The sequence below is a fragment of the Sus scrofa genome, chromosome 14 (genome assembly GCF_000003025.6).
Source record: "Sus scrofa isolate TJ Tabasco breed Duroc chromosome 14, Sscrofa11.1, whole genome shotgun sequence".
Taxonomy (NCBI): domain Eukaryota; kingdom Metazoa; phylum Chordata; class Mammalia; order Artiodactyla; family Suidae; genus Sus; species Sus scrofa.
Window position 1 is genome coordinate 135,330,899 of NC_010456.5, and position 24,150 is coordinate 135,355,048.

Below are 24,150 nucleotides of genomic sequence, written 5' to 3' on the forward strand. Positions count from 1 at the left end.
AAATCCGAGCTGCAGCTGCTGGTCTACACCACAGCCACAGAAACGGTGGTATCCAAGCCCCGTCTGCGACCTACACCACAGCTCACAGCAATGTCGGATTCTTAACCCACTGAGCGAGGACAGGGAGTGAACCCACATCCTCCTGGATATTAGTTGGGTTCATAACCTGCTGAGCCACAACAGGAACTCCGAATTTATATATAATTTATAGCAATTCAAAACACAACGGAGAAGCTCCTTGTACCAGAAGAACTTAGTAAAATAAACACACATATACATTTATAGACCATTTGGTTCTAAGAAGAAAAGTAGAAATGAATCCTGCCTTTGTTGAAATGTCTGCAACCCAGATAAGCTGTGCCCAAAATAGGGTTGGTAAACATTCTCCCGGGTCTATCCGCTGTTTCCGGAAAGGACTTTGAGTCAGCAAAAATCAATCTAAGAGGCAGATTCAGTAGTCCTTGCTTTTTTTTTTTTTTTTTTTTTTTGCTTCCTATTATTCTACCAAAGGAGCTAGTCTGATTTGGAAAAACCACCTTAGCCAGTTAGTTCAGGATCACGATTCACTGATAAGATGCCGAGGAGAAAAACTACTAACATTTTCCAGGAAACTAAGGGCTTAAAAAAAAATATGCAATAATCCAGATCAAGTATGATTGCATATCAGCATCTCTCGTTCAAACGCCTATTTATAGGGCACACTTAAAAAAACAACAAAAAACAAACAAACAAACAAAAAAAACCCACATAAACGGTGAGTGACATTTTCATGAGGTTTTTACTTTCTAGAAGAATGGCCCGTCTATGGATTGAAGGTGCCACTTAGGCTCCTTTTCAAGTCGTGGCACACTGCAGCCTGACAGCAGAAAATTGTGTTTCGATTTCCTCCTTCTTAGCCCAGCCTTCTGAGACATAATTCCCTGTGAGCAGAGACATCTATTTCTTAGACGTGACAGTGAACGTATTTTTGTTTAAAGGTGGAAGGAATGAATTAAGCCTATTCGTCATAATCATCTGTGTCAAGAGCTTCAATTGGCTGCACCCTTAGAAATCCATGAAACTCCCAGTTTGTCCCCGGCCTTCTCCTTCTCTCAGCCGGGAGTAAAGCTGGGCACTCTGGTGTTTGGGGGGTAAGAAGATCCCCGAGTGCCTTCACAGTCTCTAGTCTTTCTGAGTCACGCTCATTGTTAAATCCTTATTTCACAACTTGAGCCCCGCTCCTGTGTGATGGTAGGACACGCCATCTGTGTGCAAAGCTTTGCTCAGGACACCGGGGGTGGTGCCCATGTCGGGGCTGTGCCTGCCATCTCCCACCCTGGACCCCTGCAGGCTGTCTGGGTGCTTCCACATCTTCGACCTACATAGGAGCTTGTGGCAACGCTGGATCCTTGACCCCACCGAGCGAGGCCAGGGATCGAATCCGCATCCCTCATGGAGACTACGATTGGGTATTAGTTGGGTGCATAACCTGCTGAGCCACAATAGGAACTCCGAAGTTATATATAATTTATAGCAATTCAAAACACAACGGAGAAGCTCCTTGTACCAGAAGAACTTGGTAAAATAATTTAAACACACGTGTGCATTTCCATTCATATACATTCAGAGCTGTGTCGGGTTCTGAATCTGCTGGGCCACGGCAGGAACTCCTATTTTCTCCTCAATATACATGTGTTCCTCTTTAAAACACTATCACACAGTAAAACTGACGTGGGAGGGGGGTGCAACGTTGGATGATTTTAACACTTTTGTAATCGGAGAAAAACCACCTACACACCATCTTAAGATGAACTGTCATGAGAAAGCCTCTCAAAACCTTCTGGGATCCTTCTGTAGCCACTCCTGGAACTGGCCCTGCTTTTCTTTCTTCCTCTTTCCCCTTCAGAATTCTGACATGAATTCTCCATCCAGCACCTGTGGGTGCAGCAGGCCTCCCTGGAAGTGGCTTGGAAGATGGAAGTGGATTCTGGTTTGTCTGACCCCCTCATTCAAGTGCACGATCCTGGTGGGTTGAGAAGCTAACATACAAGGCAGGGCGGGGCCGACTGAATGCCGAGCAGAGCAGAGATACTCCACAAGCCCCCAGCCTGTGCACCCAACTGGAGGTGATGACACACCCCTGGGGCCTCTGATCTTTTTCAGCATTTTTCTAGCTTTTTCTCAAGCCCACACATTGCCTTTCATGCTCAGATTGTGGTTCCGGAGAACTTGGCAGCAGTCAGCTAAAAGCTAGATGAATACAGTGGAGTATTTCCCTCTAAAATAGCTGACAGGATGAAACAGAAATGAAAGTTCGCTTCCTTGATCAAGGCTGAGCAGTTAGTTTGAGAAGCCGGGTTCCGAGGTTTATTTCACGGGGAGAAAACGGTGCCCAGGAAGGCCCATCTGCGGACAAGAGAAGGAGCTGATTCAACTGCCCTTGGTTTTTGAAAATCACACAGATCGTTAGGTGGGAAGATCAAATGTTTTCTGTAAAGAACTAACTTACCCTTCACACGTGAGGCTGACCACTCTTGCAGCGTCTGTGAGACTGTCTTCCTTCTAGAAAGTGTAGATGAGAAGTTTGGACGGACCAAGTGGGGCGAGCCACACAGCCGTGTGTCAGCTATGTCCTGGGGGGCCGGCCACAAGGAACTCTCAACTACAAAGTGTTGGTGGATTCAATCTCTGCTGCCAAACAAGAGCCACCACCAAATAGGCACCACACCTGCCGGAATTAATTCCACTTCTCTCCATGTGATGGGAGAGAAAGTGTGAGCTTAATCTGTATCATGTGCCTCGCAAAAGCTCCAGACAGACACCAGCCTGGAGTGAGAAATGTGGATTTTTTTCAGTTACTAATGTTTAAAGGGTAACATTTCCTTAGTTTCATAAAACAGAATGAAGGCTTTTTTTTTCGGGCCCTGCTTTAGAGGAAATCTGGACAGAGTTGCTTCTGTAGGCATTCGCTACTGGTAGGAAAAATGACAGCAGCATGTAGAAATATCTTTCCATTTAGAGACAGTCCAGTATCACATACACAGGCAACCTGCTTACGGGGAGACATGAAAAGCCTCAGTATAAGGGGGTGCATTTTCTGAGGGTTCAAGGTCTTCATCAAAAGATGTCCACAAGCCCAGAAAGCTGAGAAAGTGCCCGCCCCCTTCCAGCAACGTGAATCCAAGTGTTAAAGACGGAACTGTCAACAGCCAACAAAATAAGCAGAAGAAATGATCAGTGGATCTTAACTGACTGAAATGGGAGAGGACTTTGTAAGCACAGAAGGGGGGAAGGGGGAAGTGCACCAAAGGTGAATAAATTTAATATTCAAAGCTGGGATTCCTTTTATATCAAAACAATGGCATCAATAAAATCCAAAGACAAATTAGGGGAAGGTTTGTAAGAAATTACTGGGATATTCTTAACCTATTAAGAAAAGGAACTCTAACAAATCAGGAGGAAGAACTGTCTCTCTCAAAAAGAAAAACACAGGGAAGGGATGGGAACAGACGACTCACAGAACAGATATAGTTCATAGCAGCTGTGATGGAACCAGCTGGAACTGGCTCACGTCAGCTGATCCTCTACTTCTTAGTCAGTGACGTCACCTTAATAACTTGAAATTGATCATGGTGGAGTTTTTACTGCAGAGAAATCACCTACAGATCATAGCTTTTTTTTTTTTTTTTTTGAACAGCCAATTTACCAGCATACCATTTATTAATAGATATCCAAAAAGCAGTTCAGGTGTACCAGCAATCAAAGAAATACAAACCGAAATGAGGTCTGGATGAGAGGGAATAAGTACATTTCCCCTTATTCCTCTCACAAAGTATAAGAAAGTCTGGAGAAAGTTCATAAAGCAAGTGACAAGACTCTGAAAGGTGGAGAAAAGTGAATGGACTGGCTTGGGACCTCAGAACTCAAGAATCAACCTAGTAGTAAGCCCTGGTTCTTTGTTTTCACCTTCTTTGTATCTTAGCCTAGGCTTTGGAGTGGCCCCCATCTGGAAATACCAATAGCCCCAGACAAAAAAAAAAAAAAAAAAAATCCCAAGGAAAGCCCAGGAAGAGAAGCACTTTGACCATATCCGCCCTTACTCTACTTCCACATGAAAACAAAGGAAAACAGCCATGCCCTTCCCTCTCCACTGGGTACCACATGCTCCTCCCTGATGACAGGCCCCCATCTCTTCCCTGGGATGGAAACTGTGGGTGGAGCTTTTCAATGGATTTCTCATCAACATAAAGACCAGAAGGAAGAGGGGCAACATTTTTCAAATGTCGAAAGAAGAAAACAGTCAACCCAGAATTCTATTTCCATTGAAAATATCCTTCAGGAATAAATGTGAAACAGACATTTTCAGATGAAGGAAAACTAAGAGAAGTTGTTACCAGCAGACCTGCTTTAATTGAACACCTAAAGGAAGTTCTTCAGACAGAAAGGAAATGATAACAGAAAGTAACCTGGAACATGAGAAGTGAAGAAAGAACAGAAAGGGTGAATATACGAGTCGATGTAGCAGACCTTCTTTTTAAGTTTAAAAAATTATGGTTGGGGAGTTCCCGTCATGGCGCAGTGGGTAACGAATCCGACTAGGAACCATGAGGTTGTGGGTTCGGTCCCTGGCCTTGCTCACTGGGTTAAAGGATCTGGCGTTGCCGTGAGCTGTGGTGTAGGTTGCAGACGCGGCTCGGATCCCGCATTGCTGTGGCTCTGGCGTAGGCCAGTGGCTACAGCTCCGATTCAACTCCTAGCCTGGGAACCTCCATATGCCACAGGAGCGGCCCAAGAAATGGCAAAAAGACAAAAAAAAAAAGAAAAAATTATGCTTGATGGTTGAAAGCAAAAATGGCAACACCTGAAGTGGTTCTCACTATATAAAGGTAACACTTAAGACATCCATGTCATAGAGGGAGAGGGATAAAGGGATCTAACAGGTGCTAAAGTTTTTACATTCCACTTGAAGGAATAAAATATTGATACTACTAGACTGTGATAAATCATATACATACAGTGTCATGTTTAGAGCAGCAGTTTTCCATCAGGGGTGATTCTGTGTCCTAGGGGACATGCGGCAATGTTTACAGACACGATTACACATACTATTGCCATCTGCGGTTGGTAGAAACCAAGATGCTGTTGAACATCCCATGACACACAGGACAGTCCTATATAACAAAGAGTCATGCAGCCCAAAACGTGAGCAATTCTGAGGCTGAGAGACCCTGCTCCAGAGCAGCTATTCACAAAAGTACACACAGCCGTACCTCAAAAACACTGTAGATGAATCAATATGGCATACTGAAAAATGTTCAAAAACCTGCAGGAAGTCAGCAAAGAGGAGCATAATAAAACAAAACTCAGAAGGAACAAACAATGTGAAAAAGGTGGACTTAAATTCTAACATATCAATAATTCCATTAAAAGTAAATGGTCTATACACACTTATTAAAAGACAGTGACTGACAGAATGGATAAAGAAATACAAGACCCAATTATATGCTGTTTCTGAGAAACTCATTTCAAGTAAAACGACATATGAAAGTTAAAAGGAAAAAGACATACCTTGCAAACACCAATCAAAAGAAAACTGAGATGTATTAATATGAGATTAAGTAGATTTTAGAACAAAGTCACCAGAGCTAAAGAAGGACATTACAGAATGAGAAAAGAGTCAATTCACCAATCAGACACAATAATCCTAAATTTCTTGGTACCACAAACGTAGAGCTTCAACACACATGTGAAATAAAAACTGATGGACAAAAAGCAACATATTTATAGTTGGAAACTTCAACATCCCTTTCAGAAATTCATAGAACTACTTGACGCAAAAAGGTATTTTATGTATCAAGTGGGTAAAGCTTTGAAACGTTAGTACTAATTCTAGCAAAGTCATGGAGAGACAGATGTCTGTGATAGTGGAATGTACATGCATATCAGTCCTGAAAAAATGTTTAATTTATATATTAAGAGGCTTAAAACAGTTTTATCATTTTTCAACCCCCTATGTTTACTTTCAGGAATCTTTCCAAGGAAATAATTAAAGTGGTCCAAAATTTACCTGTCTAGACCTTCATAGGAGAGGTATTTACAATAGCAAAAATCAGAGACATTCAAACTTGCCTACTAATTGGTAAGTACTTCAAAAAGTATTCTGTAGACACATGCAGTGCTATCAATGGAATAACTTCTTTTTTCTTTTTTTTTGCTTTTTAGGACCACACCCACGGCATATGGAAGTTCCCAGGCTTAGGGTCAAATCAGACCTGCAGCTGCCAGCTTATGTGACAGCCACAGCAATGCAGGATCGAAGCTGCGTCTGCAGCTTACACCACAGCTCATGGCAACACCAGATCCTTAACCCACTGAGCGAGGGCAGGGACTGAACCTGTGTCCTCGTGGATACCACTCGAGTTTTCTACTGCTGAGCCATGACGGAAACTCCAATAAAATAACATTTTTAACACTTTTTAAGGCTATGGTAAATGAAAATGATGTGAGGGCAAAAAAAAAAAAGGTGTATATAAAGCAATGTACGTCTAGAGTAATCTAAACTATGTTCGAATAGACACTTAATTAGAAATACACGAAAATTAATAGAAGAAAATATAACAATGATAGAAATGAAAAATTACCAGGGATCTCTTCGTGCTTTTCACCTGGTGGCTTTTACGTGTTTCCCCACCTCAAGTTTCGGATTGCGAATGGATGTCCCATTCCTGGGCATGCCAGAAAAGGTGACTTCCGAAAGCAGTAGAAACATGAGATCCCACACACCAATATTTATACACTCTTGCTTCGGGTATGGAGAGACTAAATCAGTGGTAAAATTTTTGTGAAAATTTTGTAAGAGATTTTTGGAAGTGAAAGGTGGTGAGAAAGTATGCCCGTTATTATTCCCAAAGTGAGCATCTCTGTTTTCTGGCCCTGGCCTAATCACTCCCCGGCCATGCTCAAAATAGTGTCATGGTTTAGATGACAAGGTGAACCGGCCCCCTCATTATTCCGAATATAAAATATAAACATATTCCTGGGAGTTCCCATTGTGGCTCAGCGGAAATGAACCCGACTAGGATCCGTGAGGATGCCGGTTTGATCCCTGGCCCTGCTCAGTGGATGAAGGATCTGGCATTACCCTGAGTGGGTGCAGGTCGCAGACGTGGCTCAGATCTGGTGTTGCTGTGGCTGCAGTGCAGGCTGGCAGCTTTAGCTCTGATTCAACCCCTAGCTGGGGAGCCTCCTAGGAATTGCAAAAATGTATTGTGCCAGCACTGCACACTGAACCCAGCACTAAACGCTTTGCATGGATTATCTCATTTAACCATCGGAGCAGCTGAATTATCCCCCTTCTAGAAGGTGCTGAGCACCTAAGCACCTCGTCCAAGTTCAGACATCGGCGAGCAGCAGAATCTGGATCCGAAGGACGCCACCAGGGTGAGAGCTGAAGGCCTACCTGGGCCTGTCTGAGGGCGGGGTTGGCTGGCAGGGGCCTGGCAGGGACGCAGGGCACCCGAGGAGCCTGGTGGAGGGGCGGGAGCACTCGCTGAGGAGAGCTGGGCCGAGGGACGCCAAGGGTTTGCAGGGGCCTGCTGATGTCCACGTGCTGACACTGCGGCAGTCTCCTGGGGCTGTCCTGCGGGGTCAGAGCAAAGAGCCGTGATGCAAAGCACTGTGCTGGGTCCCAGGGCTGCCTCATCTGCTGTAGCTGCGGGGCAGGCTGGGTGGGGTCGGGGAAAGAAAAGGGGTGACAGGCGAGGGAACCTATTGTTACTGAGGTACACTTCGCATTTCTAACAGCGGCACCCTCCCTGCCCCCCAATCCGGAACATGGGATCAGTTTCTATTTGAATTTTTAAAAACGGGTTTAATTCCTCAGGGAGCACCAGCATGCGTGAAGACACAGACGGGATCTTAGGGAAATGACAAAGGACTCGTGCAAATGGAACGTGGTTCAAGGCAGACGAGGCTCCGTGAGAACAGACGCAACCCCCTGGGGGAGGGGCGCCTGGGGGAGGGGCATCAGGGCTTGGGGTGGGGCTGAGGATGGGGCACGGTATTTTACCTATTTTTTTTTTTTTTTTTTGTCTTTTGTCTTTTTAGGGCCGCACCTGCGGCATACGGAAGTTCCTAGGCCAGGGGTGGAGTAGGAGCTACAGCCGCCCGCCTACACCACAGCCACAGCAACGCTGGGATCAGAGTTGAGTCTGTGACCTACACCACAGCTCACGGCAACACCGGATCCTTAACCCACTGGGAGAGGTCAGGGGTTGAACCCGCAACCTCATGGTTCCTAGTTGGATTCGTTTCTGCTGTGCCACAATGGGAACTCTTTCTTTCTTTCTTTTTTTTGCTTATTTTGTCTTCCTTTTATCGACAGATGAGAACGGATGCAGCATGGGCCTCCTGCCTCGTGTCCTCTTCCCCTCCCTCTCTTCCGCTCTCTTTTCTTCCTCTCTGCAGACAGCTTTATTGAGGTCTCGCCACTAACTGCATGTACGTTTTGACACAGGTTCATGCCCATGAAACCATCATGATAAACAAGATATGAACAATCCATCACCCCATCACGCTCCCTGCCCCACTTCTCTTTCCCCAGCAACTACTGATCTGATTTCTGCCACTGTAAATTGGTTTGCCTTTTCTAGAATTTCATATAAATAAAAGCATCTTTTTTTGTCTGGCTTCTTTCACTTGGCCTAATTACTTGAAGATTTATCTGAGATGTTGTGTGTACGATTCATTTTTTTCTTATTCTGAGCAGCATTTCACGGGGTAAATATACCAGAGCTTGTTTATCCCTTTACCTGCTGAGATGTATGTACTTGGGTCATTTCTAGTGTGTGGCTCTTCCTAATAAAGCTGCATTTTTTTGGATCTCACAAATGAAGCTGTTTTTTTCCTACCTTCCCACTATCAGGGGTGAGGTGTGGTCACGCTTATCAGGAATGGCTGCCTCCTCTTTGGAACCTAACCTGCTATACTTTTTGGACCAAGGGAGATAAAATAGGTTGTTTTGTTTTTGCTGTTATTAGTTTGAGTGTTTTTTGCTCACGGAATACCTGATAATGATTTTCAAAATCATGTGGCATTTCTTGACACCAACCCTGTTCAACTGCTACAACCTGGACTCTTTGCTGAGTGAGTCCCACATGCAAGAATTCTTAGAGATACATCAGAACACTGGGTGGGGGCAGCGAAACATGAGCGTGAACCCCAGGCAGAATTCGCCAGGTAGTAGCAGAGTTAAGAGGCAGGAGGGAGCCAGCGTGCACTTGGGTTTAAGGATGCAGCGCTTTGAAACCCCAGGTTGGACAGAGCTCCCAAAGCCCAGGGAGCAGAATGGGACAACCCACCCACGGGTGCAGTATAACTCTCAGGAATGCCCTGGGAGGAACCGTGGGCCACAGGAGCCCTCCCTAACCCAGCTGGTGGCATTTTCAAATCACAGGAGTCCAGCACCAGGAAGCTGCTGGGGTGGCAGATCCGGTGGTTCTGCCAGGCACCTGGCCATGTGGGTGACTGAAGGGTCATCACTACGCATTGCACAGCACATCCCATGGGGGACGTTGCCTCAGCGGAACCTGGGGGAGCTTCCCCTGGCACCGCGAGCCTCTCAGGGAGCCTGCAGTGTCCTGGGTGCTGAACCAGTGTTGCACAGGAAGGATCTCGGCTCTATTCCTGCTCAAGCTCTTTCTGAAAACCCGCCATCACGCACAAACTCACCTGCGTTTGTTTACAACTCACCCTGGGTGTGCTGGAAGGTGGCGGCTTCCTCATCAGGCCTTTGCTGAGGTGGGTGAGGTGAGCCTGAGCAGGACGGGAGCCACTGGCTGGCCGGGAAGGGCGCACACACCTGAAACGCAATTCCAGTTGGGCTAACCAGGGGTGTTGTCCCCACTGCCTGACTTTTTTTTTTAGCTTTTTAGGGCTGCACCTGTGGCATATGGAAGTTCCCAGGCTATGGGTCAAATTGGAGCTGCAGCTGCCAGCCTATACCCCAGCCACAGCCACGCCAGATCCGAGCTGCATCTGTGACCTACAACACAGTTTGTGGCAATCCTGGATCCTTTAACCCATGGAGCAGGGCCAGGGATTGAACCCGCATCCTCCTGGATACTAGTTGTGTTCCTGACCCACTGAGCCACAACAGGAACTCCTGCTTGACATTTTCTATTTTTTCACAGTGGTGCTCAAAACACAACATATTTAATATTTGTTTGTTTCTTTAGGGCTGTACTTGCGGCATATGGAAGTTCCCGGGCTAGGGGTCAAATCAGAGCTGCAGCTGCGGCCTACAGCACAGCCACGGCCACCCCGGATCCTTAACCCACGGAGCAAGGCCAGGGACTGAACGCACATCCTCATGAATACTAGTTGGGTTCTTAACCACTGAGCCACAGTGGGAACTCCCACAACTTACTTCCTTTAACTTGGTGTGGTAAGTATGCAAAAAAAAAAAAAAATCTATCTAGCACTCTTACAGCATTAAAAAAAAAAAGTTCTTTTCCCCAAATACACTATTCTGTTAAGTTACTTCTTGCAATCCATAGACACGCAGCTTTGTAACACCTGGGAGCAGTGATGTCTTCGAATACCTTTGGATCGGAATCCACCATATTTGACAAAAATACTTTAATATTCCATGTCTTGCAGAAATCACCAATGCAAGCATAAGGAAAGCACATCAGTGGAATTCATTAACACCCTGTGTATTTACACAGTAAGTAGCAAGTCGTTTGCAGGGAAAGTAAAGCGGGCAGCTGATGTGGCAGAAATTTTAAAAACTGAAGCCACAGGAATGCCGACCTTTTCTTTGCGAAGGCAACAAAGGGAGAAGCGGTGGGTTGTACGTTCTTTCGAACGCCGTTTCTTGAGAAGAGGACCCCAACCCAGCGTACCTGAGCTTTTCAAGGGTGCTTTTCTTATCTGTAAACAGCAGCTGTATCAGTGTCTTCCTTTTGAGATAAACGACAAATCCAGCAGCAAGAAGACACAGGATGGTCACCAGGATTCCTATAGTTAAACCTTGGTTATCTGAAACAAAGCACATTTGACTCAGGGAAGGAGGCAGTGACAGGGAAACATGGGAAGTGCCATGTTGTGACATTTACGGCCAAATGAACTTTGAAGGAAGGGACAGAAGTCGAGTAGATCTCTGAGGGGTGGCATGGCAAGTGAGTCTTACTGCAAAGGTCCTGTCTGAGGAGGAGTAACTTTGCCATCATTCACTGACGGCTCTGGAGCTTGCAGGAACATATCTGGCAGGTGGGATCACAGCCCTGGCCACACAGGGCCCCCACCCCCAGGTGTGACAACAGCAGGGGAAGAAGGTAACGAGGAGCCATCACTACAGTCCCACGGAACCACAGTGGTCTCCAGCGCCCATCAAAAATACACCGCACAGGCTCCCTCCCGCTCTCCTTCTTTGGGATTGGAGTCTGTTTTATTTATTTTTTTGTATTTATTTATTTAGACCAAGACGTCACTTCCAGATGTCATCACATTAGAAGGTGGAAAAAGAGAAAAACTCAGCTTAACTGAAATATCCTCAGGTTTGGTTTCATTATGTTAGAGACTTAAAACACTGCCTTTGGGGCCGACCCCTTTCTCTGGGAGGATGCTGTTTATTTTCTCTGAGGAAACAGCCCCTTTTCTGTGATTTGATCCCATTTTGTTTAATACAGAGAACCTAAGATCTTCAAGGGCATGGAAAGGAAGGGACAATCCACTGCTCGCCGTCTTTCCTCTCTCCCTTCTTTTCTCCTTTTTCGGGCCACACCTGCAGCATATGGACGTTCCCAGGCTAGGAGCTGCATGGGAGCTGCAGCGGAGGCCTCCGCCACAGCCTCAGCAATGCAGGATTGGAGTTGCAGCCATGACCTATGCTGCAGCTTGTGACAATGCTAGATCCTTAACTCACTGAGTGAGGCCAAGGATCGAACCTGCATCCCCATGGACACGAAGTCAGGTTCTTGACCTGCTGAGCCAGAACAGAGCTCCCATTGCCTTGGTTTCTGACCACAGCATGGTCAAGGGCATCTGAGGAGGCCTGGAAAGGCCAGGATTTGGAGGAGCTGTATTTACTGTTTCAGGAGGGAGGTGAACCCATTGTGAGTACGCATCTCAGTGCATCTGTTTCCCACCAGCAGCCATCGGTGTGCGGTCACAGGGTGGGCGCCCAGTAGTCCTTGCAGGCTGCTGGGGATGGCTGTGGAGGCGGCTCCTGTGGCCCAGGCTCTCCCAGCCCCGTTCTGATCAGGACCTCAGTGGCTGCGAACCAGGGCAGCAGGGCTCTGCCTTACAGGGAGAGGGATGTCTTCACACCTCTCTGCTTCTGGACTTTGTCCCCAGCTGACCTGTCCTGACAGGCGCGTGTCTTCGTCTGAGGAAGGCAATCACATATGACCACTTGATTCACCTGCTACTGGAAAAGCAGCGTTTGGTTTCCCAGCCAAAATGTCATTCTTTTGAGACTGTGAGCTGGCCTTGAAAAAGCAAGCAGCAAGAATCTGGAACCACAGTTTTTAGCTCCTGAAAACCAAATTTCTAAGTCTTAAGCTGATCGGTTATCAGTCAAACACTGACTGGGCCCCACATTGAGCTCGCTGCCCCTCTACCAACCCCTCCAGGCTTCCTGTCTCTATGAGACCCAGGCAGTGCTGCGGTTCCAGGCCCTCAACCCCACGTCCAGTGCAGGTGCCGGGTCCCGTGGGGCCTGCCTCCTGCACCCCCTCCTGCTGGCCCACCTCCCGGAGTTCCTCTGTCACTCCTGCCCAACACAGCTTCTCCTGGGTGCTGTGCCTTAAGTGCCCAGGACCTGGAAGGGCGCCTAGCAGATGCTGAAGGACTTGCTTCATGAACTTCTAAGCCACAGTCAGTAGGCAACCGACGGGCTGTGGACACTGAGGCCAGGGTGAGGCTCTGCCCTGAACAGCCATCGCCACCTTCTCAGGGCCCCCCTTTTTGTAGGTGTTTTTGGGGGAAGTATTTAAACATACTTTCTTTTATGAAATGATGGCAGTGGTGGATGAGTTCAGCTCTTTGCTTATTTTCATTTTTTTTTTTTTGTCTTTGTATTTTCTAGGGCCACACCCGCGGCATATGGAGGTTCCCAGGCTAGGGGTCTGATCAGAGTTATAGCTGCTGGCCTACACCACAGCCACAGCAACTCAGGATCCGGCTGTGGCTGCTACCTACACCACAGCTCATGGCAACGCCAGATCCTTAACCCACTGAGCAAGGCCAGGGATCAAACCCAAAACCTCATGGTTCCTAGTCGGATTCATGAACACTGAGCCACGACGGGAACTCCTGTTTTCATTTTTAAATATTCTACTTGGTACAACAAAGAGTGGTGACTCCTGGCTTCCCCAGTGTTTTGGAAACCCCCAAACCTGACCACACTGATGCTCTGGGTCCACACATCAAAGAGGACCCAGAGCATAGGGCCTGTGTCTCGCCATCCCCTCCAGGTCCCTGGATGCGTGCAGATGGAGTGGGCGGCAGGGTCCCCAAAGCAGTCAAGCCCACAATCCTGCTATTTGTGGACAAAGAACTTTTTTTTTTTTTTTGGCTGTGCCCACAGCATGTGGAAGTTGCCAGGCCAGGGACTGAACTTTAGCCACAGCAGGGACCAGAGCCACAGTTGTGACAATGCTGAATCTTTAACTGCTAGGCCACCAGGGAACTCGCTACAAACTCTTTTGCTCCCCCTATAAACTCTACGGCCAAACAGAAAATTAACTACGTTGCAGCAAGAGTCCAGCCATCAAGGTGGGGACGGCAGCGAGGAGGGAGGTGTGAAGCCAGACCTTGCTCATCACCCCTGCGATGCACGAAGAGCGAGACCGGGCAGCCCGTCCCCACTTGCTGCGGGGCCAGGGCAGGGGTCCGAGCCCGGGAGAGAGGGAGCCAGGGTGCTCACAGATGCCGTGCTGAGACACACCCATCTTTAGGCATCTTCAGGCAGAAGGAAGACCAGGAGCTTCCTTCCCTTCCTCACGACACCGTTTCTCCAGATGTGCCTGCTTGGAGGGTCTCTCCCTCCCGGCCCTGCCCTCTGCCTGGTCCTGCAGAGCAGTGGTGTCTATTGTCATGGAAACAGTGGCCAACCACAGACTCCACCCACCAGTCACAGCAGGACTCAGGATGCATGCTGTCCTCTGCATGGGGGGGCAGGGGTGCTCAGGTGGCTGCACAGTGTGCTTGGGAAATTTCCTGCCTGACCCCTGGCTCCCCGGCTGGCTCGCTGTGGGCAATCTGCACCATTGGCCATGCTTCTGCCTTGAAAGGGGGCATCACTCAGCCTGTGCCTTAACTGTCCCATAAGAGCTCAGAGAGGATGAACCTGCATCAGGAGATCATTTGTCACCTAGGAGCCCACCTGTCACCTAGAAGACCACTGGTCCCAGCCCGGCCACTGCTCTCAGGTGCTTCGGTATGGGTATCCCTGTGCCTCAGTCCTAGCCGTGTGACTTCACGAAAGCTACTCAACTTCCCTGAGCCTCGGGTCTTTCATATGTAAAGAAAGAAGAATTACGTGGACTTTTGCAAGGATTTGATGAGCTCATGTGTATAAGGCGTGACGCCTGCATGGAGCAGTGGCTTGGCAAAGAGAATCCGCTGCGGTGACAGCTGTGGTTGCTGCTGGGACAGGTCCCGTTATGAAGAGGAAGATGCCTTCCTAGAAGGGGCTCTAGACTGTATGCCTCTTGGCTCCAGTATACCCAGTGGCTGACCTTGACAAAGTCCTTTGATCTGACAATGAAGTGCATGCCCACTTGGCAGCTGGTGGTAGAGTGACTTTTGCTAAGAAAATGTCATAGGCTTAAGGCTGGCAGACTCAGCCTCTGAGCAATGCAGAGTGAGGGGTCTCTGTAAAGTTCAGGTAAGGATGAGAGAAGGTCTGGAAACAGGCCTCAGGCTGGGTGTCAGGTCTATCGGGGGTCCCCACTGGGTTTCTGGCTGTGCCCCCACCTGACAGCTGGTGAGTCCTCCATCTTGCTTGGAAGGGTCTCCCCCACCCCACCCTGGCTTCCCACTCCCACCAGGGGCCTGGCCCACCCCCTGGATGCGCCGTCCCACTAACCTGCCTGCCGGACGGGGCCGCTGTCTGTGCTTCCTCCAAAGCCGAACTTGTCACAGAAGGGAGGTGCCCAGTGGGCCTCGCAGTGGCAGTTCTTCCTGTTGTTACACACCTTTTAAAAGGGTGGCAGGGGGGGAGGGAGAGCAGGAGGGAAACGGAGTCAGGACACACCTCCACCCTGGGCAGCACTCTCTGAGTCCTAAGTCCATGGCGAAGCAAAGGCCCTGTGGTCAGGACTCCCCCCATCACACCAACAGAGCCAGACTCAGTACTTGCTGATGGAAGGTAAACCAAACCCAGCACCACAGAGTGAGCCCAGGGTCCAGGCTGCTCATGTAACGCCAACCAGCTGTGTAATAGCAGCAGCTGGTGAGAGAAGGCTGGAGCTTAGGGCGGCCTCCCTCCCTCCCTCCCTCCCCTTTCTGGTCCATGTCCATGTCCCTCTCCAAAAGAGCTGCAGTTGTGACCTACGCCACAAGTATGCCAATGCTGGATCCTTAACTCACTGTGCTGGGTAGGGGATTGAACCTGCGCCCCAGCGCTCTGGAGAGGCTGCTGATCCCATTGCACCACAGCGGGACCTCCTTCATGTCCCTCTTTTGAAATCCAGGAAGGCCTCCCTATCTGGCCATGACGAGAAGCCCTCGCAGTGGGGAGGGGGGCCCTGCTTCAGAGGCGTGGCATTCGAGCACAAGGGCATCACAGGAGGTTTGGGAAGCTGGGTGACTTGGGGCTCCATGGTGGCCTAGAGCCAGGCTTCCTGTTCTCGCTGCCCAACAGGTACCACTTCTTCTAAGCCTGCTCTGCCACCTACTGCCTGACACCCACCCCTTCCTGCAGAGACCCAGGGGGCGTTCCCGCCTCCCACTCCTGCACAGTGGGCACAGCTAACGGTGAAAGAAGAGGACGGCTCAGGACTGATGGAAAAGGGGTGCCCAGGAAAGCGGGAGGGGGCTTTGCTCCCAGAGGGCCATGAGAGCATGGAGGAGCCGGCTCCAGCTCACCGGGTTACCAAGGTGACTGGTGGCTGCCACCCCAGCCTGTGATGACAGCTCTCCCTCTGATTAGCATGCACTGTCCCATGTGCAGTTCACAGGACCGCTGCAGGCCCCACGTGGGGGCATGGGAACCTGAGGGCTTTCTCTGTGTGACAACGGGGCTAAATGCCTTAGGAACGCTGGGTAAAGAAAGGCAAGTCACTGAGAAGAACCTCTGACAAAGGCGGAGTGGGCAGGACAGGTGACCAGGCAAGCCGGCACACGACAGGAAGGATTCTGCACCCAGGCAGCTCGTGTCTCAGTTTCCCTTCTGCCTAAACAAACCGTGTCGTAGATGATGGATGCACTTTGGGTGGTTTATGTAAGGAATCAGGGCTGGGCTACTGTCAGCACATCCACCCCACAGGCATCAGCCACACATCAAAGTATTGCTGGATGGGGAGTTCCCTCTGTGGCTCAGCAGGTTAAGAACCTGACATAGTGTCCCTGAGGATGTGGCTTTGCTCCCTGGCCTCACTCAGTGGGTTAAGCATCTGGTGTTGCCATGGTGTAGGTCAAGGATGCCGCTTGTATCTGGTGTTGGCTGTGGTGTAGCCGGCAGGTGCAGCTCTGATTGGATCTCTAGCCTGGGAACCTCCATATGCTGCGGGAGCGGCTGTGAAAAAAAAAAATACTGCTGGATAGGGACGAATATGCACTTTACGTCTTAAGGCATGATTAAGGTTTGGGGCATGTGTCTCCATCGTGACGTTTCCCTGCTTTCACTGACTCTGCTTCACCTGTGCCCCAAATCCTTCAAACAAGAAGGCCAACAAATCAGGAAAGCCTGTGATACGGGAGAAAGTGTGTTTCTATGAAGCAAAAACCAAGCAGAATTTATGCCGGGGTCACACAGCCTGTGCCAAGTCTGAGCGTCTTGCCTGCTTCCTCAGCATGCTGCGCAGACCTACCAGCCCCTAGGACTCGGGCACTGTCCTGCCCACACTGGTCTGCATGGTCCCCACTGCAGATTACAGGCAAGTGCCCTTTTGCAGCTTGTGGCAGAGGTCACAGCCCTACTGCCCACCTGGAGGCGCCGCTGGTGGCCTGGCCTCACTGGGGAAGGACTGAGCAAGTAGTTACTGGTGACCACGTCATGGCAGCCGCTCCGCCTACCCAGAAAAGATGGGCCTTTCCTGTCCAACGCATGGACGGGATGCCAGGGATGCTGGGCTGCGAGGAGCCCAGGCTCCTTGACCCAGCATTGCCACTAACTGGTCATGCAGTCTTGTCCCCTCCCCCCACTTGGACCTGGGCTTCGTCAGCAAATAATTAGGCTGCACGAGGACATTTCTTCCAGAAGGAAATCTACGCTCCAATAAAGACACAAAAAGATTCCATTCTTATATTGACAGTCGGCTACGCACACCGTCAACAAACCCATCCGAGGTGACACTGCCATCCTTTCTGCTTAGAGCACAGTAGTAATTTTATGAAAACCTCCATAATTCTCTGTTAGCTTCATTGGCGACTGCCTGCAAGTTTCAAAAATAGAATCTGGAGCACAATGTCTGCAGAAAAGGTTTCAGAAAAATGAACCACTGGCATAGCTAATCAAGATTAATGTGATTCTATTGGAAATAATTAAGCCCGTCAGGAAAAATAAATTAGGTTTTAAACAATTAGAATCCCATTCCCCCCCCTCCCCCCCAATTCTCTGCACGAAAATAGCAGCTTTCTTTAGTTGAAGCCCATTGTACGTGGTTTTAAGAACACGTGGCTAGTGTGTTCTGTCTTCTTTGTTTCAATTCTTTTGGAAATATCTCAGTTCAGACACATACTGAATCTTGGTTGTCAGAGGGAACGTTCTGTTTGAAATGTTAATGCGAACTTCTTCATGAAGAAAGAAGTATTAAAATTACTTTGAAGATGACAAAGTTCTTTTTTTTTTAAAAAAAAACATATGGTTAATTTAAAAGATAATTACTGCTCCATCTGATTTTCTTTGTTAAATAAAAATCCCACTTCTTATACCATGGAAAGGTCAAAGAAAGCGAACGCCTTCCGAAGAAAACGTTGAAGAGACACTGACTGCGATATTTTCACCAAGTGATGGGCTGCCAAGGACCGTTTGAGTGAGGCACCTGTTAGGGGCTGGCTCTACCAAGGCCGTTGGCCTGCTTACCCCTCTGCCGTGGCACCGCATCGAACACTCGTCAACTCCAAAGACACTGACATTCTGACAGCGACGGTTGAGGCAGATCTGGGGCGGGAGGAAACAACAAATATCTTAGCAGGTCTAACACCACGAGCACACGCATCTACCTGTGTATTTAAGAAGGAAGTGGGAGGCGGCTGTGGCACGGCCGGTTACGAATCTGCCTGCGGTGGCTCAGGTCGCTGCAGAGGTGTGGGTTCGATCCCCGGCCTGGCGCCGTGAGGTAAGGATCCAGTGTGGCTGCAGCTGTGGTGTTGGTCACAGCCCCAGCCTGGATTCCATCCCTGGCCCGGGAACTTCCATAGGCTGCGGGTGTGGCTGAAAAAGAAGAGAAATCAAAGGAAAGCTCAGGGCCGACCATCTTCGCGAGGCACTATGGGCGTGGCCTAATGATGCACTCTTCCTTGGACCGGATGTGGATTCCGCCAGCTGCCCTCAAACCCAGCCCATGTCCGGGCTCAGATCCCTGCGGACACTCTGGGCGTCTCTCTTCACAGCATGGCACATGGTGTCAGTCGATTCTGAACTTATGGTAACTGATGTTCTCAGGACTCTTCTTTAGAGCTTGTAATGAAATCAACATATTGCAGTATTTCTCCCCACCCACCCCGGCTCATTAAAAGATCCAGGAGAGAACAAAATGGACCAGCCCTTCTCCTGGGCCTATACAGACACAAAGACTCCAAGAATCCAGGGTCCGAGAATCGTGTAAGGGAGATGTAAATTATGGGAACCTTTCCAAAATGCTGACAAGTATTATCACGGATGACACAAACCATCCACAAAAATGCTCAGCCGAGGAAAACAGACTGGTCCTTGTATCAATCCAGCCTCTGCAGAGGTAGTAATTTGCTCACTGATACTGGGCTGGCTGAAAGAGTTTAGTCTCGTTTCAAAGGTGCATGACATACTCCAGATTCAAGGGATTAAGCCCTTTATCTCCCATAGAGATGTTACACGTGAGTCGAGGCAAAGGAAGAAAAGTCTAATTTGTAGATTACAGAGGCAGTTTTAATCAGGTAGGACCTTCCTACGGGACATTCACCATTTGACCCCAGCAGCTCGTCTAAGGCAAGATTAACGCCCTCTGAAAAAAGGGACGAGGCTCAAGACGGCTCTCAAAGAACCCAGGTTCTGTAGGCAAGAGCCCAGAGCACATGTACTCTCGCACATGAAGGCAAGAGCGCACGGGTAAGTGGCGTCCTTGGGACTTCGGTGTTCAGATCCACCCAGCCTTGGCTGTTGAGACCACAGGCTGAGGGGCATCATTCCAATGTCAAGGCTTGAGTACAAGCTAATGCGTGTGGTTAAGGAGACACCCAGAATGTCTCACATGTTCCACGTATCACCTTAGTTCCTTTAGGATAAAGCGCTTGTGGCTCAGGGCAGGTGGGGGTGGGGGTGGCAGGAGCTGCCCTGGGAACTGTGCTTTAGGAGCTGAATCTGCAGCTCTCCTTTCTCCTCTGTGACCTCCGTGTGAGTGAGTGATTTCCTAGTCATTCTGAAAATGGGGTCTAAAAAAAGCATGGGGGGGGTGTTGACTCATCTTCCTTCCTCCAGCATTTTATTAACTCGCTGTCATTCAGTCTGATGAGAAAGTCTGGTGGGAAAAATCGACATGGCAGAATGTAAACAATCTCAATTTTTCCTTTTTTTTTTTTTTTTTTTTCCCATTCTGGACTTTGTTTCTAATCCCCTAGATATCCCAGTTTGCCCTTCCCCCCGGTCTCCAGAAGAACCTTGTTTGGTTAAACCTTATCCTCTCGCTCCCTTCATGGGGTCTCTGAAACTACATCTTACTTCCCCTTCTGTCCAGGTGAGAACAAGTCTCCTCTGGGCCAAAAACCAAGGCCACTTTTCCAAAAACAATACAGTATGCTGCTGCGCTTCCTTCCAAAGTAACTTCCTGGCTGGAAACCCTCATAACGCCCAGTGTAGAAATGACTTATTAACACTAAAGGGCTGAGAAAACACGCTTGATTTCCCCAAGTCTCCATCTCCATGGTCAGATCGTGATCTAGGATTTACTGACTTCTTGCTTCTGGGGGCAAGGAAGTGGATTCCCGAGGCAAAGTTCTGAGAAGTGGATTTAGAGAACCAACTCTGTAACTCGTTCCCGAACAGGACGCTTCTCTGTGAGCCTGCCTCCAGAAGGGAGCGTTGGGGTCTTACTTTTCCAACTGCACACTTTGTGCCGGCAAGCACAAGCCCTGGGTCTGGCATGTCATCGCCCAGATACACGTGTGTCCCACGGCACAGAATCCGACCTCCTTCCTGCAGTGGGATATTGGTCTCTATGGAAACGGCATTGGTACCAATGACTGGCCGGCTGGCACCTCCTTGACACTGGATTTTTCCACATTTGGCATCTCTGGAAAGGCAAGAACAGACAGTCCTCAAAGAGGGAAGGTTTGGGAGCTGCCCTAAGTGACGCGGCAAGTTCAAAGCCGTGGTGTGGTCGGCACGGAGACCTCCCCTACCTCATCTCGCACTTGGCAAAGGAACTCTTGGAGTCTTTGCCGCAGTTTCCGTAAGGGTCACCTGCAGAGTTGACTCTCTCGAAGCAGATCCCAGGGGCGGGTTTAGCACCTGAAACAGAAGCAAAGCCGCACTGTCACCTCCTGCAAGTGTTTGGAAGAGTTCTCTTTAGGGGCTGGCAGGCTGAGGGGCGGCGCATTCTGGGTCCAGAGAGCTGCGCCTGGCCTTGGTGGACGCCTGCTCCAAGCCAGCCTGGGGAGCCCGGCGGTCCCTCCCGGCTCAGTTCACAGCAGAACACCCATCTGGTCACTCCCTCTCCTGTGGGCTGCTCTCAGGGCCCCGGCACATGCAGCCTCTCAGGAGCTGAGGCCGGGCTCTGGGGCCAGACCTGACCCAACATAGGGCGAGGCGGCTGGCTGGCTGCGGGGAGGGGGAGGGGGAGGCTGCTTCCTTTAACGAGAACTCCCACACGATGCTGGTGAGAGGGGGCAGGCTGCTGCAGGCTCCAAGGAATCAGGGTGACTAATGCGAGGAGGCGATGAGAGGGAAAGAGGGACTGAGAAAGAGCCACAGAGTGGGAGGGAGGGAGGAGGCGGGGGGCATGGGCGACCCAGGGACCTTGCTCAGCATTTTCAGTCCCGCTGAGCCCCCATCAGAGCGGGCTCTGGCTTCGGTGAATGCCCATGTCTGCAAGGCAGATGCTGCTCTCAGAGGCCATGGAGCCACATGCCAGGGGTCATTTTCCACAGCATGCTGGTACCCGGAAGCGAGGGACGTGGGAGCCAGGGAGCTCAGGAAATGGCCATTTTCAGGACATCTTCCAGCCAGAAAAGGAGAGAACATGTAACTGGGGTCTGTGCTGCCAAGGCTTTAGGGGACCAGGGGTCCTACACACAGTGATATCTGGTGAAGACCATGCAAGAAATTCAGGAAAAGGTTCCACGTTCTTCAGGATAAGCTGTGCCCTGTGCTGTGACCCGGGCCTGCCTTCCCTCCCACAGGGGCGTCCTGACTGGCGCTTCCTCTCACAGCTGCCAGGATGCCCACCTCCCTGAGCCCAGCTCTGCGGGGCTCCGTTCGCCTTCCAAGGTGACAATGTCAGGATGAGCCACGCTCCCCTCCTCCCAGGGGACAGAAGGTGTTCTTGTTACTAAAAAGTTGCTTCCACCCGATTTCTCATCAGACATGATCAGCATCTCATTAAAAAACAACAAAACAAAACAAAACAAAAAAACCACCTAACCAACAGACAGACAAATCAACCACACAAGACCTTGGCAGCAGCTGAGAACAGTGATGGGTCTGGCTGTTAACCGCGGCACTAGGCCACTCCATCCTGGACCTCCCATTTTCCCACGCTCCGTTTTTTAAAGCCACTTTAGGAGAGGTCTCCCAACTGCTTCCTAAAAGCATGGCCCTGAACTGGACACAAGTCTCTGTCCTGGAAAAGGTGAGGTCTCTGGCTCAGCAGCGACTCTCCCCTTTACTGTGCCCAGAGGCACACGCCTGCTCCTGAGCGATGACAGTACGGACACACCCAGCTTCTGCTCATCAGGGATCCTTTCTGCCCTCTCATTCTTTCTCATCCACCTGCGGGAGCAGGGAGAGATGGGAGGGCTAAGTCTCAGTGTCGAACCTGCACTTTGAACTTAATCCTGTCCCATGATACTTGGATCAAAGCTCCTGGGTCCCACTGCTCACAGTGGCCTGGAAAAACTGGTATCCAGAATTCCAACAACTCAGTGGTTGTGTGTTTGCACAGATCCTTCTGGCTTTATTTCTCTTTCTTCCCTCCTTCCTTCCCTCCCCTCCCTCCCATCCATTCTTCTACCCTTCCTTTTGTCCTCCATCCACCATCCATCCATCCTTCCATCCATCCTTCCACCCATCCATCCACCTTCCATCCATCCATCATCTTCCATCCATGCATCCTTCCATCCATCCACCACCCATCCATCCACCTTCCATCCACCCATCCATCCACCTTCCATCCATCCATCATCTTCCATCCATGCATCCTTCCATCCATCCACCACCCATCCATCCACCTTCCATCCATCCATCATCTTCCATCCATGCATCCTTCCGTCATGCTGCAGTTCGGTCACACACGTGGATTTATCTGGCACGGCCAGGCTCTAGGGGTACAATGGTGCCCAATGTGGACAAAACTTGGGCTTGCTTGAAAATCACAAGGAGAAACGGAATGCCTTCATCTGAAGCCCAGTGGTGGGCAGGGCCAGGAAGGAAACCACAGAGTAAGAGGGTCCTGGGGGTCTGTTGTTTTAGGCAGGCTGGTCTAGGAAACCCTCTTAGAGGAAAAGCCTAGCTGAAACTTACCACCCTTGCCCTTACCAGGTAAATGTGGCCATCTGATGTCGACCACTGGACATGTAACAGCACAGCAAAGGGGAGGCTCGGTATATGAATAGCAGATAAAAAACCCAAAATTATGACAAGAAATCAAGCAAAGGAATACAAACAGTATCTAATGACAGGCAAGTGTGGTTTTGATGTTGTTGTTGTTTTAGGGCCGCCCCTGCTGCACATGGAAGTTCCCAGGCTAGGGGGTCAAATCTGCAGCTGCTGGTCTACATCACAGCTCGTGGCAATGCCAGATCTGTAACCCACTGAGTGAGGTCAGGGATTGAACCCACATCCTCATGGATACTAGTCAGGTTCTTAATCCACTGAGTCACAACAGGAACTCCCCAGAGAGGTCTTATTATCCCATTTTATGGGCCAGAAAACTAGCACTTGGAGGTGAACTATATCACTTAAAGTCACCTAGCTGCTGAGGCCAGAGCTATCCAAGGGCAAAGTCCAGCCTGTTCCCTCCGGTGCTCCAGTGTTTATCAAGGTCCCATGCTTGTGGGGTCCCACTCAGGCTGCAGGGCTGGAGAGCAGGCTGGCCCCTCTCTGCTGCCTAGCGGGGAAGACGGGCAGGTGTGCAGTCCCTGACTGCACCACCGGATGCCCCACAGGTGACAGGGCAAGAGCCATGACATTTGCTGCAGCCTGAGGGACACTAGATGCAGGTGAATAAGGGACACGGTGCTGTGGTCACCCACTGAGGGCTGATGAAACGAGCCCTTCTCTCCCTATTTCAGAAGACCCGGTGAAGGACTACCTGTATGTTCCAGTGGCTGCCAAACCCCGGAACTGGGTAGGCAGAGTCTGTGCCAACCGGGCATTGGCCATGAGGCTATTGGGATGCTACAGAGACTCGGTCACTCTTACAATTATGAAGTTATTTCTCTTCTGGGAAGTGGAATCACTTAAAAAAATATATATACCATGCTGCAATTCGTATGTGTTTATGGATAAATCTATTTTCCTTAGAGGGAGCTATAAAGAGATATTTCTGAGCAGTTTCAGGTACATGAGCTAGAAAACAGCTTGGTGGG

General features: G+C 49.6%; 1 protein-coding gene across 4 annotated transcripts in view; it reads right to left on the minus strand.

The window, feature by feature from the left end:
- Positions 1-24,150, minus strand: part of ADAM12 (ADAM metallopeptidase domain 12) — a 379,957-nt gene that overhangs the window by 28,711 nt on the left and 327,096 nt on the right. For all 4 annotated transcript variants that reach the window (XM_021072593.1, XM_021072591.1, XM_021072592.1 and 1 more), the window contains 7 exons: positions 20,746-20,854; positions 20,438-20,636; positions 18,233-18,310; positions 15,074-15,182; positions 10,884-11,019; positions 9,730-9,838; positions 7,439-7,618 (listed from right to left, as the gene is read on the minus strand). In XM_021072593.1, the coding sequence (XP_020928252.1) occupies positions 7,439-7,618; positions 9,730-9,838; positions 10,884-11,019; positions 15,074-15,182; positions 18,233-18,310; positions 20,438-20,636; positions 20,746-20,854 (920 nt within the window). The remainder of the gene's footprint in view (positions 1-7,438; positions 7,619-9,729; positions 9,839-10,883; positions 11,020-15,073; positions 15,183-18,232; positions 18,311-20,437; positions 20,637-20,745; positions 20,855-24,150) is intronic.